The sequence below is a fragment of the Cydia strobilella genome, chromosome Z, assembly GCF_947568885.1.
Source record: "Cydia strobilella chromosome Z, ilCydStro3.1, whole genome shotgun sequence".
NCBI classification, from domain to species: Eukaryota; Metazoa; Arthropoda; class Insecta; order Lepidoptera; family Tortricidae; genus Cydia; species Cydia strobilella.
The window spans coordinates 14,775,113-14,795,558 of record NC_086068.1 but is presented as its reverse complement, the minus strand read 5'-3'; the positions used below and the strand labels follow the sequence as shown (position 1 = coordinate 14,795,558).

Below are 20,446 nucleotides of genomic sequence, written 5' to 3'. Positions count from 1 at the left end.
ACTACGTTCGAGAGTTGAATTTCTCCACCGGTTGTAACTACGTTCGAGAGTTGAATTTCTCCACCGGTTGTAACTACGTTCGAGAATTGAATTTTTTTGCTGTTACTTTTTTTGGAAAATGTTCAAAATCGTGGAAATTAGCACTATTGTGATAATAACTCAACGAAGTTATAATAAGTATTTTATATTTTTCTATTTTTGGGGTTCCGTACCCAAAGGATAAAAACGGGACCCTATTACTAAGACTCCGCTGTGTGTCTGTCTGTCCATCTATCACCAGGCTGTATCTTATGAACCGTGATAGCTAGACAGTTTAAATTTTCACAGATGATGTATTTCTGTTGCCGCTATAACAACAAATACTAAAAACAGAATATAATAAATATTTAAGTGAGTCTCCCATACAACAAACGTTTTTTTTGCCGTTTTTAGCGTAATGGTACGGAACCCTTCGTGCGCGAGTCCGACTCGCACTTGGCCGGTTTTTTTTAAACTTATCGCGAGGTATACAGCTCACAGAACCACGAGTAGTATTATTCACATGAATAGCGTAAAACACACACATGTTTGCGTATGTAAAAATACATAGGCAAGGCAGGTCGGAACTATTTCAGCCTGAATTTTCTTCGATAAATACCTAAAGTCAAAGAATTTAATTTCCGACCCATTTCGTACCTTGTCACAGAGACAATCAACATGAAAGTCGCTAGAGACCTCATACTATTGCCAGTATTGCCACTGTGAAAGTACAAAATGGATCGGCAATTATTTGAGTGTACCTAGCCGCCTAGCCACAGGTTTATAGGTACCTATAGTATCATGAAAGATAAAAAAAACCGGCCAAGCGCGAGTCGGACTCGCGCACGAAGGGTTCCGTACCATTTTTTTAAAGTAAGTAAATCTTTATTGCAAACCATGGTATGTACATAGATGTTACAAATTATGTAAAGTTTCACATGGACCCCGGTGGGGTGTATCAGTTTTTCTTATAACTAGCTTAAACATAATTATACAAAACTAAACTTAATTACTTTCATATTGAAAGCGCTAGGTCTATTATACATTTATAATTTGTGGATCAAGATATATAGTATAGGCTACATTATAAAATAGTACATTTCGATGCTAGTGCGGAAAGTATGTCATTACATTAAGAATGACATTTCCGCACGTGTATCGAACGACGTTTTTTAATACAGTTGCGAAAAAATTAAAAGCAACAAGTAAGGAACGGAATTTGAAACTTTTATATTATTAATTGTGTGACATCATTGAAATTGACATTATGAAGAAGTGTTTTTCTAGCTTTTATTCGACTAGAATAGATTTTGTTATTATTAATGAACCCACTTCAATGAAAGTTTTTTTTTTCAAATGCATGTTCTATAAGACAGAAACAATTGTAAATATTAAAACATTGTATTATTATTATCTAAATATCGTTATTTATGATTATTTGTGTATCGTATATTTATAAAAACAATATCGAATGTTGCCTTTGGAAACATAAAACATTCTTGCAGTAAGAAAATACGCCTCTTCTTTGACAGGCGTTCCGTTCCATTCAGACAACTTATTAAGAACGGTTTTTCAACATTAAAAAATAAACGTGTTATAATACTTATAATGATGAAGAGGTAAGTAATAAAATATGAAATATGCATAGTTTTCGTATTCTTACATTAACAGTAGGTTTTTATGTTGATTACGACGTTTAAATGAAACTAATATTAATACTCATCAATAAGTAGTCATGAATAACAAGTAAAAATTTAAAAAAATTGGAAAAGTAAAAAGCACTAGTTCGCGAAAACCAACTTTCCGCACGCTAAACAGCCACGAAAAGTAGCACTTTTTGAGCAACTGTATTAAAAAATTAATTAATTGTGTCTTCCATAAATTCTTTAACAGTGTAATAGGTTTTGTTTATCAAATGTGTCTTGAGCTTAGTTATGAATAGGTTTTTGCTCTCCCATTACGCAATAAACGGCAAAAAAATCACGTTTGTTGTATGGGAGCCCCACTTAAATATTTTTTTTCTGTTTTTAGTATTTGTCGTTATAGCGGCAACAGAAATACATCATCTGTGAAAATTTCAACTCTCTAGCTATCACGGTCCATGAGATACAGCCTGGTGACAGACAGACGGACAGCGGAGTCTTAGTAATATTAGGGTCCCGTTTTTACCCTTTGGGTACGGAACCCTAAACACGTTGGATGAAGAATAAATGTCGCAATAATTGATGTAGCATAGGGCTTCCAAATACCGGACCTTTCGCAATACCGCTATTAATACCGGTATTGGCAACTTCAATACCGGGATCCCAAGATTTTTTGAAAAAAATGGGAACAAAGTAAATTTGAAGTAAAAATACCAAATTCTTTTTTATTTTTTGCATGCGTGTTACAATATATAGTATTTTTAATAATGATATCACTTAATAATAAGCCACTTTTTCTCTCTATTGACTAGTTTCTGCACTTGCAGCTCAATCGAATACAGAAACATGTTTAGTATAAAAGGTTCAATGATTTTCTAACATAAATAAAGTAGCACTTACAGTGCATTGTATACAAAACAAATCTTCTATACACTCGCTAAATCATTGTACTAAAATTTACTTAAAATATAACAATTTAATTTAATGAATTTTTAAGGTAATTGTACACTTGAAATACAAAATAAAATAATTTTAAAAATCAATAAATAATAAGCAATTTCCCCACTTGTAATGTAATAAAAATCGGTCTACAACTCGAAACACGCGCACATTTAAACAAAAATTCAAAATTCATGTTCCAAGACCCATAACGGTTATGTGTTTTACAAATCTTACAGTACAATTTAAAATCAAAAGTTTTTGTGCGTCAATGTCATTGAATATTAATTTTGTTTATTTTTTAAATAAAATTATCTATTGTACTTAAGTATTTAAATTTAAATAAATAAACCCAAGTGGTATATTTCTCCCTTCGGAAGAAACATGACATGAGTTATAAACCATTTCGTGACATGATACTTATCGAGTATATGTAATAAACAAATAATATATGCATACAAACATTGTTGTGAGATTCACATAAACCACAGCCGGCGCGAAACTATAACAGTTATAGTTTCGCGCCGGCTGTGTAGTTACTACAGAGCTCATAGCTGACGTACACATCACTTCACGTTATAAGCACCAAGAACCGACGACTGGCTAAGTGGCTACACCGTTACCGCTCCACGTCGCGTGCGAAAGACAGAGAATGCTGTCGAATTGTAAAACGAGAGGAAGACGCAAGATCTATGTACGCAAAGCTTTGTGGTGATGCCGAATTTTAACGTTTCGATGGATAGTTTGTTTGTTTTGCATATTTTTTTAGTTAATAAAAATACCGGGATCCCGGTATTTCAAAATTAAATACCGGTATTGAAATCTACCATAAAAAGGCGGTATCCTGGGATACCGAAATACCGGGATCCCGGTATTGGAAGCCCTATGTAGCACACAATACAAAAATCAACTTAATAGGGAACATTACTGCAAAATTCTGCCGCCAGCGTGCAGCACCAGCACTTTTATCGAAAACCATAGAGTAACTTATACAAACTGTGACTTAAACAGTTTTTTGACAAGTCTTCACTATGACGTTGATGCATCAAGGCGGTTTGTTTACAGATGGCCTACCGCGGAACGCGAAAATCGAAATTTCGTTATCTGCCTCTCTATCGATCGAATATGCAAGTAATAGAGAGGCAGAAACCGAACTTTCGATTTTCGCGTCGAATTCCCTACTAGCTTTTGCTCGCGACTTCGTCTGCGTGGACTTAGTAACAGCAGCTAAAGTATAGCGCCTGGATAAAGTCTCATGGCAATCATTTAATTTGAGCATATACACACAAATTATCAGGCAGTTCATTTAATTATCTTAATTCCACCCGGCTTTTCACCTTCTTAAGGGATGATTTTCGGGATAAAAACTATCCTATGTCCTCCGGGACTCAAACTATCTCTTCCTCTTTTAAAATCAATTTTAGAATCTTTCGCTTGCTGGCGCATCAATGGGGCAAGAGGAGTTAAGCAACAACTTTACCCCATTGTAAAAAACTATTTTTTTTTAATTTTACTTTGTTAAATTAGCGGGTCATAACTAACCTTTGTTTTTAAGTTTCACTAGAATATAGTTTTCGGGTAAAATAGCTGTCACATACGAACATACGGACGTGACGAAACTGTCTGTTTTTGCCGTTTTTGTTACGAAACCCTAAAATCGACCCGTTACTTTTTGCCATGAACTACCTATAGGTGTTTTGTTTAGAACAGAAAAATAGATAATACTTACCTCTTTTTGTTAGCTACTGAAGGTTCGACGATCAACGGCAGGCCGCAGTAAGAATAACCTGAAATAAATGTTCTTTAAGTTTAATACGTTCCCAATAGTTCGCTAAAATGAGTGAAATTTGTTTCTTTAAGTTACTTTGTTGTCAGAAATTTGTCATTGGCTCTTCTTGTCCAAAGATATCTAACAGTGTATTTCCGGAAAATAACTTAGGTATTAAAATAAATGAAGAAGCAAACTCTTAAAAAATAATTTTCAAAAAAAGAAACCGACTTCAATGGGGGATGCCGCTGAAAATTTACTTATTGTTGACGGTGCACTCTTAGATTCCAGACAATGAAATGAAAAAGACAGCATCTTTTGCTTAATTATGTAGAAAAGGAGGTAAAACCACCCACTTTTCTAGTAAGGGTCGCAGTTCTAACCTAACCCAACCCACTTTTCTGATAGCATTTCACTTCTGTAAGGGTCACAGTTCTTACCTAACCTACTGTTAGGGTTCCGTACCTCAAAAGGAAAAAAACGGAACCATTATAGGATCACTCGTGCGTCTGTCTGTCCGTCTGACACAGCCTATTTTCTCCGAAACTACTGGACCAATTAAGTTGAAATTTGGTATACATATTTAAGTTTGCGACCCAAAGACGGACATGTAACGTGAACAATGAATTTTAAACATGGGGGCCACTTTTGGGGGGTAAATGAGAAAATTATAAAATTAAGTTTTTTAAACTATGTGTAAATGAAAGAGCTCATTGTGATAATCTGATTTTTTTTTATTATTATTTTTGATAAACAATTTATAAGTTATTCGAGAAAATAGGCAAAAAATGACCATCCCCCCCCCCCTTTATCTCCGAAACTGCTGGGTCTAAATATTTGAAAAAAATACACAAAATAGATCTTTACCTATAGATTACAGGAAAACCTATTACAAATTGCAGTCAAGCCTGAGTCGGACTAAATTACTTAGTTTTTGATCGACCTCTACGGGTTTTTTAGACATTTCACTCACGTTTCACATAAAAAATACATTGTTTCAATTGTGTAATGTACGGAACCCTTGGAACGCGAGTCCGACTCGCACTCTTCGCCGGTTTTTTTTCTGATAGCAGTTCTGTTTTGTAATATGTTGATACCATAAATGGATTCAGCACCGCACCGATTTATACGAAAACGTAACCAAACCCGGTCTAGCAGCTTCACTGATATAGATAAGGCAGTAATTTTTCCACTTTTAAATTTATTCTAAGCTTAATAGCATCGATCGCAGACGTTTCTGCTTGTTAAAAATTAATTTAGAATGGGTAGCACATCGTAACTGGTGAATTTCCAATATGACTTGGAACTCCGGTGGCCGTTTAAGAAGTGTAACGCTCTTACGGTAGATGTCGCTAGGGTCCCCTAGACCCATATAGTGGGAAGATTTGCTGACTATGGATGAGGTCTTGGTGGCTCAGTTGGCAGAGCGCTGGAGTATCGATCCAGAGGCCGTGAGTTCAAGTCTCACCCAAGGCAGTAATTTTTCCACTTTTAAATTTATTCTGTTGTCGCCGCGGCAATTTGACAATACCACGACGACGACCCTGGCAACATTGCGCGTGATGTACATCCGGAGCTGTCAAACCCAACGTCATAAAAGGGCAAGCACAAGGCGGGAGCGATGACTTGCCATCTAGCAGCCACCAGCGACGGAGTACTTCTGATACAGTGTATTGTTGATTTGGGTATAAATGTATCACACCTATTTGCTGTCCCATTTATGGTCGTATTAAATGTAATATGGTTCACATATTATGCTTAATACGACCAGTTGATTCCCTCGTATTATTGTTAAATGGATAAAATAAATAAATGTATTAATGTTGCTTGGGTGTTTATTTCAATTCTAAGCTTAATAGCATCGATCGCAGACGTTCCTGCTTGTTAAAAATTAAAAACAATATAATACGAAAAATACTATATTTTCATCACTTAAGAATGGGTATACAAATGTCACCGATATCGCATCGTATGCGACTTGGATTTTTAATTCGCCTCAAATCGGCCCTATTCTTTTTTTTAAATTTCCCAGTAAATATTTCCATATTTTGACAAAAATACTATATGTGTATAGAAAAAAGGTGGCAACCCTACTTGGCCTATAAATTCTTTAATGTGTATAAGAGCAATTTACTGCCCGCATAGCTGAATAACGTCTGTAAAGAAGCTGACGGTACTAATTATATACAGACGTTTTACATTGTTTATTCAGACAAATGTATGCCGTACCTTTAGTCCGAAAATACTAAGCAAGAAGCGTATTTGTGCGTTGCAAATCAACATTTATTAAAATTTAAGCTGTAAAATAAAAATAAAACAGTGTTTCCTTAGGAATCTTGCATTTTTTGACATAGTCGCAGCATGCAAAAATAAATTAAAAGAGTGGACACCGTGGAAACAAATATTACCTATATATCCGGTAAGTAAATTTTAAGTATGTAAAATATACAAGTTTTAGCCATTATACACGCAAAATATTAGTGCGCAAGTAATTTTGTCGTGAATATATGTATTTTATAGTTTAGCTTTCACGCGCTCTTGATTAAATCTAGTTATTAAAAAAATAGAAAAATTGTACAGTCGCCATCAGATATATCTGAGCGGTCAAGGCTCTCACAGATATCTTAACACGCCTCTATTGTCTGGGCGTTAGAGTGCGTGTTCAGATATTGTGAACACCTCGGGCGCTCCGATATATCTAATGGTAGTGTTGGTTGCGACTCGAGTCCTTTGAGTCCTCTGATTCAAGACTTGACTCAGTTTTTCACTCTTATAATTAAATCTAAACTCGAGTTCTTTTCAACTTGTAAGTGACCCGAGTCTTTTGTAGAGACTTGAGTCCTTTTCAGAGAACTCTTGATTTTTCTACAAACAATTTCGAAATGCATTGTCTTTATGTAAAATTTGTTGATTATGTACACAAATCATACAATAACGCCTAATTTATTTACTGTTATTTAGGATAAACCTATAAAATTGTTGACAGTCTTTATTCGGAGGCTCGAGTCCTTTTGAGCTGCTCTTAAAAAAGACTCGACTCGGGACTTAACAGACTCAGGAGTGTTTTAAGCGCCGAGCCTCGTAAAAACGAGCCGAGTTCTGCAAATTCAGACTCAAAGGACTCGAGTTCCTACCAACACTATCTGATGGTGACTGTACTGTAAAATGTGACATACATTTTATTTTGACGTAATATCTAACGATAGTTTCTTAAAAGCTATTATACGTTTATAATTGTAATTATACGTGTAAGTAATTATAATTATAAGTATATGTAACGCATGCCATTTCATAGCGAAAACAATTATAAAAAAATATTTTATGGCGTTTCCTAAAAATCTGAGTATTAGCTGCTCATGTTTCTGGGTCAAAATTATTTTCGTTGTCTTATTTCTGACCACTCTGTCACGCTCATTTCACTCACGTTTCACATAAAAAAATACATTGTTAAATATTGTGTAATGTACGGAACCCTTGGAACGCGAGTCCGACTCGCACTTGGCCGGTTTTTTGATAGAAGACGGATATACGTCCACGACGGACGGACTCGCGTACCAAGGGTTCCGTACATTGCACAATTTTTAACAATGTATTTTTTTTATGTGAAACGTGAGTGAAATGTCTTTAAAAAACCCGTAGGGGTCGGATCAAAAACTAAGTAATTAAGTCCGACTCTCGCTTGACTGAACATTTCTAATAGGTTTTCCTGTCATCTATAGGTAAATAACTATTTTGTGTATTTTTTTTTCAAAACTTTAAACCCAGTAGTTTCGGAGATAAAGGGGGAATGGTCATTTATTGTCTATTTTCTTTAATAACTTATAAACTATATTTTAAAATTACAAAAAAAAAAATTGAGATTATTAAAATAAGGTCTTTCATTTGATATGTAACACGATATAGTTTGATTTTTTAATTTTCTCATTTTCCCCCAAAAGTGGCCCCATGTTTAAAATTCATTGGTTTACGTTATATGTCCGTCCTTGGGTCACAAATTTACATATGCGTACCAAATTTCAACTTAATTGGTCCAGTAGTTTTGGAGAAAATGGGCTGTGACAGACGGACAGACCGACAGACGCACGAGTGATCCTATAAGGGTTTCGTTTTTAGGGTTCCGTACTCAAAGGGTAAAAACGGGACCCTATTACTAAGCCTCCGCCGTCTGTCTGTCTGTCTGTCTGTCCGTCTGTCACCAGGCTGTATCTCATCAACCGTGATAGCTAGACAGTTGAAAATTTTACAGATGATGTATTTCTGTTGCCGCCATAACAACAAATACTAAAAACAGAATAAAATAAATATTCAAGTGGGGCTCCCATGAAACAAACGTGATTTTTTTGCCGTTTTTTGCGTAATGGTACGGAACCCTTCGTGCGCGAGTCCGACTTGCACTTGGCCGGTTTCTTCCTTTTGAGGTACGGAACACTAAAAATAAAAAAAACGAGTGCTATCGCATGTCTTTCTAGCTGTAGATTATATTTTACATGAGAAAAATTAAAAACTAAATTTCATCTTGTACAAAAAGCTCCACTCCGTTACAGTTTTTGGGGGCAAGAAACAAAACAAAGTAAAGAATTTTGACTCTTCTTTCATATCGCAGACTGCTGATTAAAGGTTCGGGTGTATCTAATTACTCAGTTTTACTAATTAGGGTTCAAACCCAAATAATGAAACCCCATCACTGTAAGCTAAAAATTCTGTAAAGAAAATTACAATGGACCGCATATCACGTATATTATAATCATCATACCCCGGAGCTTTGGGTGTGGGGGAAAAAATGATCTCCGATGAAAATCTTTTTCTTCTACACTGGGTACAATCAGCGTCAGAATTTATTTGTACGCAGGTTCGCACTTGACTCGTACCTTGATCGCTGTCTGTCACAGCACTTATTGCAACGTCAAATACCCAACGCAACGTCAATATAATATGCAACATTCATTTGCTTCGCCATTACTACCTAAGCAGTATTCTATATATATATATATATATATATATATATATATAATGCAATCAGTGTTCTTAAACAGCCTATTGCGGTATACTACTATTCACTGATATCTGTTTTAATTTAAAAACGGGAATCTTATGTGGCTTTTAAACCAAATAAGCGCTATTACTCAGAACCAAGCAATTTAAAAGAAATCAGCATTACTATTATTCAGAAAGTAGCCCCCGGTGGACTTTAATGCAGAACGAAGCTGTTACAAGTTACAAACGCTAAAAGCTTAGTAATTGTATGTAAAAAAGTATTAAAAATAACTCTAAATCAGCTATATCTACTGTTATACAGAAGATTGCTGCCGGAGTTGCCTTTAATCATATTGAAGCTGTCCGAAATGCTTTGTCTATTAACGTCTGTATAATAAAGGAAAACATATTTATATTACTTATTATTAAGCGTTAAGAAAATAAAACAATACTACACAGATTTTATTAAGCGTGAGGTATTATAAAGGCCGAAACACAAAGTAATACAGAATTAAGCTATTCCTATAGTTTTAACATCAACGTTATATATATCTTTTAGCTGTGTAATGAGTCAAATGAGTACTCTTATCACGTTTGTGTGTTACTTGGGTTAAGTAACAATATGCATATATCACATAGATGTCTGGCAGAGTAGTTATTATAGGTTTATAGATTTATAGAGTAGTTATTAACAGATAATTTACCATGAAGTTTATCGATGGCGCGGTCCGCGGCAGACTGGTCAGGAAAATCAACGAATGCGTAGCCACCTCTCTTGACAGAGATTTCAGCCACAGTCAAATTGTGTTCGGCAAAGAGCTGCCTGACAGCCGCATCGTCTGCCTCCACAGGTAAGTTACCTATGTACAATTTGTTCATCGCCGAAACGTTCTTCAGCTGGTCACTCATCAGAAAAGGTAATTAGAACCTTGGAAACTAAACACGGTTTTCCGTCAGAGCGATTGACGAATCCAGAGACACAGTCGAATTTCTTTTGTCTCTATGTCCAGCTGTATTTGTCATAATTCGAATGTTGTTTTGAAGTATATCTAGTTGGCCATGATAACCTTATTCTCGAAATCAAGGAGGTGTTATAATACTTATTAAAGTTATTAGAGTCTGTTCGTAAAGAGAAGCGTCGTGGCAGAAACGGGAACTAACATTATCAATTTTATATGGCAATCAAACCTTTGACACCTGTCTTGTAAAAAGTAAACAAACTTCTGTCATTGTGTATTTTATTTACAAAAACTGCAAGTTGTATGTAGAAAATATTATCAAAACAGGATAAATCCGTTCATAAAACCACAAGGGAAATTATATTTAATTTTGTCAGCGGGAAGAAAACGGCTAAAAGACGACTATCATCATCATCATCATCATCATCATGTCAGCCGATAGACGTCCACTGCTGGACATAGGCTTCCGGCTCGCCACGCCGACCGATCCTGTGCCGAGATAAGACGACTATATCGACTTACAAAAAGTCACTCAGTATTTATGTTGTATTTAATATAAAATAATTACCTATTTAATAGTCCCCCTAAGTAATTAGTCTCCGTTAATATATTCATTAAAAATATATTAATTTACGTAAATAATGAAGGTCGTGGCTGGTTGTTGCGCTTCGGCTGTGGAATGAGCTCCCTGCCGAGGTTTTCCCGAGGGGCTACAGTATGGGGTTCTTCAAAAAGGGAGTGTACAGGTTTTTTAAAGGGTCGGCAACGCGCGTGTAATACCTCCGGTTTTGCAGGCGTCCATAGGCTACGGTAACTGCTTACCATCAGGCGGGCCGTATGCTTGATTGACACCGACGTGGTATAAAAAATAAAGGAGGGGTAATTCGTGATCTTAATATTTGTATAATTTATTTTCAGGACAGTAAAAATACCTAAGGTATCTCGAATAAAAGACCATTTTGTTAGATGATATGCAATAATTTGTAATCCACATGTCAGATTCAAGCACATCCAGTTTGGATGAAGACAGCAACCTTTGCAGCGCTTTGTACGTCTTTTTACTAAGATAATTTTTAAGAAAAAAAAACCGACTTCAATGGGGGATGCCGCTGAAAGTTTACTTATTGTTGATGGTGCACTCTTAGATTCCAGACAATGAAATGAAAAAGACAGCATCTTTTGCCTAATTATCCTAATCCATCTTTTGCCTGATTGCCTAATTATTATAATATTGCCTAATATTGTAGAAAAGGAGGTTTAACCACCAACTTTTCTAGTAGCATTTTGTTTTTGTAAGCAGTTCTAACCTAACCTAACCTACTTTTCTGATAGCATTTCGTTTCTGTAAGGGTCACTGTTCTAACCTAACCTAACCCAAGTGGGTTAAAAGTTTCTAGTAGCATTTCCGGATCCGGCTCTGGGTCCGGATCCGAGTCCGGGTCCGTGTCCGGCTGTCCGGGTCCAAGTTTGGGTCAGAGTTCGGTCCGGGTCCGAATCCGAGTTGGGGTCCATGTCCAGACCCGGGTCCGGGTCCGAGTCCGGGTCCAAGTTTGGGTCTGGGTCCATAAGGAAGAGAACAAATCGCCAAACGTGAACTATGTGTCATTGAAGAGTTCCATTCTGATCATCATCAGCAGTTCCACTTCATCAAATGTCACTTTTTAAAATGGAAATGCTAGATTTGTTGATAAAAATACAAAAATCACTATATGTATGCCTTTGTCATTCGAGGAGTTCCCTCGATTCCTCATGGATCCCATCATCAGAACTCGAGCTTGACAAAAATGTTTCTTGAAAACCTAATTTGCTTAACAAACATAACGAAGAGGACAAATCGCCAAACGTGAACTATGCGTCATTAAAGAGTTCCGTTCTGATCATCATCAGCAGTGCCACTTCATCAAATGTCACTTTTTTAAATGTAAGTGCTTGATTTGTTGATGAAAATACTAAAATCACTATATGTATGCCTTCAACATTTGAGGAGTTCCCTCGATTCCTCATGGATCCCATCATCAGAACTGCGTTTTGATAAAAACGGGACCAATCTGTATGTATATATTTACAATCAAAAAAAGAATTTTCAAAATCGGTCCAGAAATGACGGAGTTATGGAACATTAAAAAAAAAAAAACAACCGAATTGATAACCTCCTCCTTTTGAAATCAAATCGGTTAAAAAGAAGATTTTTTGCAATAACTCAAAAACGACTTGACCGATCATGTTCGCTATAAGTAGTTTTCATTGAAAGTATTAATTAAGCTTTTGTATTGCGATTATTTTCATATTTTTTGAACCCATGGTTCAAAAGTTTTTGTTTGTCTTTTTGTGTCAGAAAAGATTTACTTGCCAGGCATACTAAACAGCACATACTAAGAAGCACAAGAAGTTTCATAGAAAGAGGCAATTTAATTTAAATTAACCAAATTATGACCAAATTGAACATTACGCGAAACTGCGTATCTACCACAATCTGAGGGTCTATCGCGAAAAATGAAAATCAAAATTTCGTTATCTAACATGTCTGTCACTTACATATTGGAGCGATAAAGAGGCAGATAGCGAAATTTCGGATTCGCGTTTCCCGTTAGGTCCTCTGTAAACAAACCGCCTTGATCTAGGATGATATAACCAAACGGAGTAGCCATTAACAGGCGTTCCCCTCTGTCGAAAAAAGTTGGCCAATGGTCATACACAATGCATGGACTGACGTTTATCTGACATGGCTAGTTTGATGTTACTAATACATTTGACGTTCCCCTCCCCCGCAAAAAGTGGCTTTTTTGTACAGCAAATTACAGACAGCGGCTCCGTTGGTTATATCCTCCTAGGCATAGACATAGTATATACAAGTAGTTATAGACGCGCCACCGAGCGACCGAGAAAAGAAAGAATATTCATATAAAATTTGGGCTGCATGCTGCATAGGATTTTTTTCTCTTTCACTCTTATAAATCTCGGTATTTCGCCATCGCCTCCTACCTATGAGGTCACAAGGTCGGTGATAAGGACAAAACATGGCACTATTTTCTCTTTCCTCTTATAGGAATCGCAGTTAGACTATCTTTCTGCATCTGTTGACTATCTGCATGCCTATCATAGGGTAGAACATAAGGACTACTATTTATTTTAAGCCCACCGATTGTATGAAAACACCTCAGAATAATAACTAAAGCATAGAAGCCGGGCAAAACTGCTTCGCAAATATGTATACCCTTCCTTTACTTCCTTACGAATTAGATAATGTGCCGAAAAGAGATGCATATATGCTTGTTATTTCTCATTCACGTCCGGTGTCATAAGTTTGATAATATGCTAGGGATGTAACTGTGTCTACTTTTTATATCGATAAATTATGCATAAGTTTATCTGCCGTGTAAAAAAATAATCACAAAATTGGCAAATTGATAATACCTATAGTCTGGCTAATGAAAGTTGAACCTGAAAAAAACGCGGCAATTTCAAGAAATCTGTAGCAGGCGGCTCGTTGAATACAAGGATTGCATTGAATTGCATAACTATGCAAAAATAGTATAAAAATTATGCAATCCTTGTAATCAAAGAGCCGCCTGATATGAGGATTTATGCATGTACCTAATATAGCTTTTATCTCATTTGCAGTCTACCACTCAGAACCGTCTAACTATACCTCTCGTTTTCTTATCATTAGAAAGAAGGCGAGCGATCTTAACATGTCGTTTTATCGAAAAACACTTTTGAAAATAAGTCACAACAAATATAATATACGATCATTTACATACTTTTGCTTTCATAAGTAAAATATTGCTATATTTATAAAAAAAACTTGTCAATAAAAAGATACGTGCAACCTTTATGGTTTACCTTTTTTTTTTAAATGCTAAAAAACTAAGTATAGTTTCTAGTCATGTACCAAATAGGAAATGAAAAAAAAAACGTTCGTGTAATATATTTTTTTAATTTAATAATAGGGAATATTACGCGAAACTCGGCGTAAGTGGCGCCACTACCACAATCTGAGGGTCTATCGCGAAACAAGAAAATCGAACTTTCGTTATCTAACATCTCTGTCCCTCTTGCGTATTCGAGCGATAAAGAGGCAGATAACGAAATTTCGGATTCGAGTTTTCCGGAAGGTCCTCTGAAAACTTGTCAAAAACCTGTTAAAGGTACGGTATGTATAAGTAAGATACTCTACGGTTTACTAAAAAAGGCTAGTGCTGCACTCTGGTGTCAGAACATTGCAGTAATATCCCCTATCCCTCGTCCTTTGGAAATCTGAAATAAAAAGTTGAGTTGTGAGATAGGTAAACCAACAATATTAATAAAAGGAACATTCATCAATGATCATTAATGTTTTTTTTTAGGGTTCCGTACCCAAAGGGTAAAAACGGGACCCCATTACTAAGACTTCGCTGTCCGTCTGTCTGTCACCAGGCTGTATCTCATGAACCGTGATAGCTAGACAGTTGAAATTTTCACAGATGATGTATTTCTGTTGCCGCTATAACAACAAATACTAAAAAGTACGGTACCCTTGGTCCGCACTTGACCGGTTTTTAGGGTTCCGTACCTCAAAAGGAAAAAACGGAACCCTTATAGGATCACTCGTGCGTCTGTCTGTCTGTCTGTGTCCGTCTGTCACAGCCTATTTTCTTCGAAACTACTGGACCAATTATGTTGAAATTTGGTACACATATGTAAGTTTGTGACTCAAAGATGGACATGTAACGTAAACATTAATTTTAAACACGGGGGCCACTTTTGGGGGGTAAATGAGAAAATTAAAAATAAAGTTTGTCAAACTATATCGTGTTACTTACATATCAAATGAAAGAGCTCATTGTGGGAATCTCAAATATTTTTTTTTTATAATTTAAAAATAAATAGTTTAGAAGTTATTGAAGAAAATAGGCAAAAAATGACCATCCCCCCCCTTTATCTCCGAAACTACAGGGTCAAAAATTAAAAAAAAAAAAATACACAAAATAGATCTTTACCTATAGATCAGGGATCGGCAACCTTTTAGCAGCCAAGGGCCATATAGCGGTTAGCAAAATTGCAGCGGGCCGCACACTGTTAATAATTCGTGAATTTATTAGACAAAAGGTACTACATTGTCGTTTGTCAAAAAGGACTTTTTTTAATATACATTTTTATGCAAAAGAGTGCCGAAATTCAGATCGCGCTTCGCGAGTTCTTACATACAGGGCGCCCCTCATCATCTTACATGCAGGGCTCCTGCGGCGTCCCTCACAGTTATTCAGCGCGCTTCGCGCGCTCTTACATGCAGGGCGCCTGCGGCGTCCCTCACAGTTATTCAGCGCCATTCGTGCGCTCTTACATACACACTTAAAGGTCGGGCGGATCCGGACATTCATCGTGCTTGGCGCGCTCTTACATGCAGGCCTGCGGCGTCCCTCACAGTTATTCAGCGCACGCTTACATGCAGGGCGCCTGCGGCGTCTCTCACAGTTAATCAGCGTGCGAAAGCGAGCTCTTACATGCAGGGCGCCTGCGGCGCTCCTTACACTTAAAAGCCCGACATTAATCGCGCTTGGCGCGCTCTTACTAGTCTAACCCGCTCGTATAAAAATACCGCAAATCGATGTACAGGTTAGCCGTTTGGCACACACATACTAGAGGCCAAAACAAAAATCTTGACCCGCAGTTCCTAAAAAAATTTCGCTGCGGGGGAGTGGTAAAACATTATTTTTTTTGTATGGAAAAAAAAATTTTTGGAAAAAAAAAATGGAAATAAACCTATGGTATGTGGTATCATACGAAAGGGCTTTCTGAGGCGATTCTAAAAATATATCACATCATTACATTTCGGGCATTGTTTTTTAATTAAAACAAAAAGAATTTTCGAAACATACCAAGTTTGGGCTCCTCCAGACACGATATGGCTGTTTTTTTTTGTACAATATACCACAAATGATACGTGATATCCTCATGTCTAACTCTAAGAAAGCAATTTTGAAAATAATATCATTAACAATTTTTTTTTTTACTTTTTCAATTTTACAAAGTGACACAGTTCTACTTCAATACCTATTTCACGAGACTTATGGAACTATACTGCAGATACGGTATATATTAATCATAAAATGAAACGTAATATCCATATATCGAACGGGAAATACCTCTTTAACCCTTTAACTGCGCCTTTCATCAGTTGGTATAGTTTGTTTAGTTTTTGACACAAAATATAAAGATTGTATACTTCAGATACGATATACCCTATCGATTTTTCTTTGTACAATATACCACAAATGATACGAATTTTTTTCCATACAAAAAAAATAATGTTTTACCACTCCCCCCGCAGCGAAATTTTTTTAGGAACTTCGGGTCAAAAATTTTGTTTTGGCCTCTAGTATGTGTGTGCCAAACGGCTAACCTGTACATCGATTTGCGGTATTCCTTTGAAATTGGGGTCGAGCGGCTTCCGCTATACATGCAGGGCGCCTGCGGCGTCCCTCACAGTTATTCAGCGCGCGCTTACATGCAGGGCGCCTGCGGCGTCCCTCACAGTTATTCAGCGCGCGAAAGCGCGCTCTTACATGCAGGGCGCCTGCGGCGCTCCTTACACTTAAATGTCGGGCGAAGCCTGACATTCATCGCGCTTGGCGCGCTCATACATGCAGGGCGCCTGCGGCGTTCCTCACACTTAAAGGTCGGGCGAAGCCCGACATTCAACGATGCGCGCTCTGCGCGCTTTTACATGCAGGGCGCCTGCGCCTGCTTTTACATACAGGGCGTCCTTAAAGGTCGGGCGAAGCCCGACATCCAGCGAACCCTCCACACTTAAAGGTCGGGCGAAACCCGACATTCAGCGTGCTTCGCGCGCTCTTACATTGCGATAGGCAGACACTCATATTGGCACAGAATAACTAATAGTACTACATTGGCACGTCTGTGCATATTGAGTGATCGGCACATTTAATGTAGATCTTGTGATAACCCAACCCAACTCCAAATAATTAAATTGAAATGAAAGACTTTTCTTTTTCACTCGATCACTTTAGGGACGTAGGACTGATGTAACCCGGAGGCTCCCGGCCGCAAGCGAGCGGTTCGCGGGCCGCATGCGGCCCGCGGGCCGCCGGTTGCCGACCCCTGCTATAGATCACCGGAAAACCTATTAGAAATGTGCAGTCAAGCGTGAGTCGGACTTAATTACTTAGTTTTTGATCCGACCCCTACGGATTTTTTAAAGACATTTCACATAAAAAATACATTGTTTAAATTGTGTAATGTACGGAACCCTTGGAACGCGAGTCCAATTCGCACTTGGCCGGTTTTTTAGTATTATACTATAGTCTGGCAAACACAATCTGTCAGTAAGTAAGAACAAAGAAAACTATAGGTACAGTCGAAGGCAAAAATATCGATCCAAACGAATGGCTCAAAATATATGAACACGACTTTATTGTCTAAGGTGTAAGAGCGTACACATATTTTTGAGACGTTGGGAATGTATATATATTTATGCCCTTGACTGTACTCAACTCATCAATTAAAATGAGACAGTCCTGGGCCAAACTATAAGAAAGCTGTAAATGTCGATAGGTTATTGATCTGAGGTAGATGCCAAAAATATAACCTTTTATAGTTAGCAGAAAATTTCGAAAATATATGCAAAAATCTAAACGGACTTGAATGCAAGTAATAATTACATAAACAACATATCGATTTCAATGTTTAGGGTCAATTCCTATATATAAATTATTTTTTTCAAAATTGAACAAAACACCGATTAAAGGTTACCGGTCGTGCGTATTTTCTTTTCTTCCTGTATGCGATTTACGGCCCTCGATCACACAAGACATTATCACATAGGGAACTTCAAACCATTACAAATAAAAACTCAGCACGTTTTCCAACAATCTTTCAGGAATAGCAACAATATAATTAAAATAAAGCAAGGTGACCGCTGCAATTCCGCGAAATATTTCAACTAAAATAAAATAATACGACTATGTCAAGTTGTAACAGTTGACACCTACCTGTCAAATAACGAACATATATTTTTTCCCCTCACTAGCTCGGAAAGACGTCTATTATCCTTTAAAACAAGCGGGGAAAAACGTATTTTATCCACTAGTGGGGAAAGTAATTTGACCTTGGATGGAGCGTGTTTAAGTAGCTTGACAGATAACAAAACGTAAAACGCTCATGATAATGGTTCGTTCGATATTAATTATCATTAAATAAATGGTTTGAGAATCTAATAAAAAATACCAATTTTAGCTTTATTTAATAATTTTAAGTCATAAACCTTAAAATTCCATAAGAAACGTTAGATTTTTTGTAATGATGTTAAATATAATTCTGAACGCACAAGTTGAGTCGATGCAATTTCAAAACAGAAATGTCAACAAAATTTTTACTGTTCTTCTCACCGACTCACGTAAAAATCAGAATTTCTAGTGTTTTCTGTTATAATATCGTAAAAAAATTAGTGATTCCAGTGATGAAGATGATCTAACGCCTGTGGATGTTGCACTTTCCTCGCTATAGTGAGGGGAAAAGTTTTGTGTTACACACGGGTGCAAATGTATTTTACTTCTCGTGTGTTGAAACACTCGCTACGCTCAGGATTCTATTTTAGAACCACTCGCTTCGCTCGTGGTTCAACTATAAAATCCTTTCGCTTGCTCATGTTTCAATTCCACACTCGTGGGTAAAATACAACTTTGCACCCTTGTATAACAAATAACTATTATTTGGCTGGACTAAAAGACCACCAAAAACCACCATTTGACATTTTCCTCAGTTCATCTTATGACAATACTGAAAAAAAAAATGAAAGAACTTGCGGATTGTTGTCTAACTCACTCAAAGACAAAATGTAATAGCGTGTTGTGAATACGATACTTTTTACCAAGCTCTTATTTTTGCCCGGCTTCTATGCTTTAGTTATTATTCTGAGGAAAACACTATGTTCTAGCAATAAATATATTTCATTTCATTTCATTTCTCTATCAAAGAGTGTTAAACCCTTGCCTCCTAATAGGCCTTGATGCATGAATGTTATATTTTATTATCTCTGAAAACTTATCAAAAACCTGTTAAAGGTATAAGTTTGTCTATGGTTTACCAAAAAGGCTAGTGCTACACTCTGGTGGCAGCTAGAACATTGCAGTAATATCCCCTATTGTCAAATATATGTCCCATCCAGGATGTATGACCCGTATGTTTGTATGTATGTATGTATGTTTGTTCGCGATTATCTCGCGTTTGGCTGAACCGATTTTGATGCGGTTTTCAGAAAAGTGTGTGTTACATTCTGGAGAAGGTTTTAGTATACATAGAGTTGAGCTGATGCTGAACCCTGGTTATACCTAGTGGAACGCAGGTTTAGTGCAACATACGCACACGCTGTTTTGGTATTTCGACATGTCTTGATGAGCAATTAGGAGAGCAGTACCCAAGATGGAGCTGATGCTGAACCCTGGCTGTACCTAGTGGAACTCAGGTTTGGTGCAACATAGGCACACGCTGTTTTGGTCTTCCGACACGTCTTGATGAGCAATTAGGAGAGCAGTACCCAAGATGGAGCTATTGGAGCTGATGCTGAACCCTGGCTGTACCTAGTGGAACGCAGGTTTGGTGCAACATAGGCACACGCTGTTTTGGTCTTCCGACACGTCTTGATTAGCAATTAGGAGAGCAGTACCCAAGATGGAGCTGATGCTGAACCCTGGCTGTATCTAGTGGAACTCAGGTTTCGTGCAACATATGCACACGCTGTTTTGGTCTTCCGACACGTCTTGATGAGCACTTGGGAGAGCTGACCCTGACTGTACCTAGTGGAACTCAGGTTTGGGGAAACATAGGCATCTACTGTTTTGGTTAACCGACTCATCGTCGTGTGCCTATGTTGCAGATGGATCGATCAACTTTTTTTAACCGCCTTAAAAAAAGGAAGTTCTCAGTTTGACCCGTATGTTCGTGTGTATGTATGTATGTTTGTTCGCGATTATTTCGCGTTTGGCTGAACCGATTTTGATGCAGTTTTGAGAAAAGTGTTTGTTACATTCTGGAGAAGGTTAAAGTATATATGGATGGTTTGAAAAACTAATTGGGCCCGGTAGGTGGCGCTGCTAATACCTATCGTCTTTGATTTGCTGAAACCGATTTAGATGAAATTTTCTGAT

The 20,446-nt window shown here is 37.2% G+C and overlaps 1 protein-coding gene across 2 annotated transcripts in view; it reads right to left on the bottom strand.

Moving 5' to 3' along the window:
- Positions 1-10,339, bottom strand: part of LOC134754252 (insulin-like growth factor 2 mRNA-binding protein 1) — a 112,748-nt gene extending 102,409 nt beyond the window's left edge. The window contains exons 1-2 of one of the 2 annotated variants that reach the window (XM_063690451.1): positions 10,047-10,339; positions 4,330-4,387 (exon numbers count right to left, since the gene is read on the bottom strand). In XM_063690451.1, coding sequence (XP_063546521.1) covers positions 4,330-4,387; positions 10,047-10,251 — 263 coding nt within the window. In that variant the 5' untranslated portion in view covers positions 10,252-10,339. The remainder of the gene's footprint in view (positions 1-4,329; positions 4,388-10,046) is intronic. The other variant, XM_063690452.1, reaches the window with a different exon arrangement.
- Between the last annotated feature and the right edge of the window lie 10,107 nt (positions 10,340-20,446).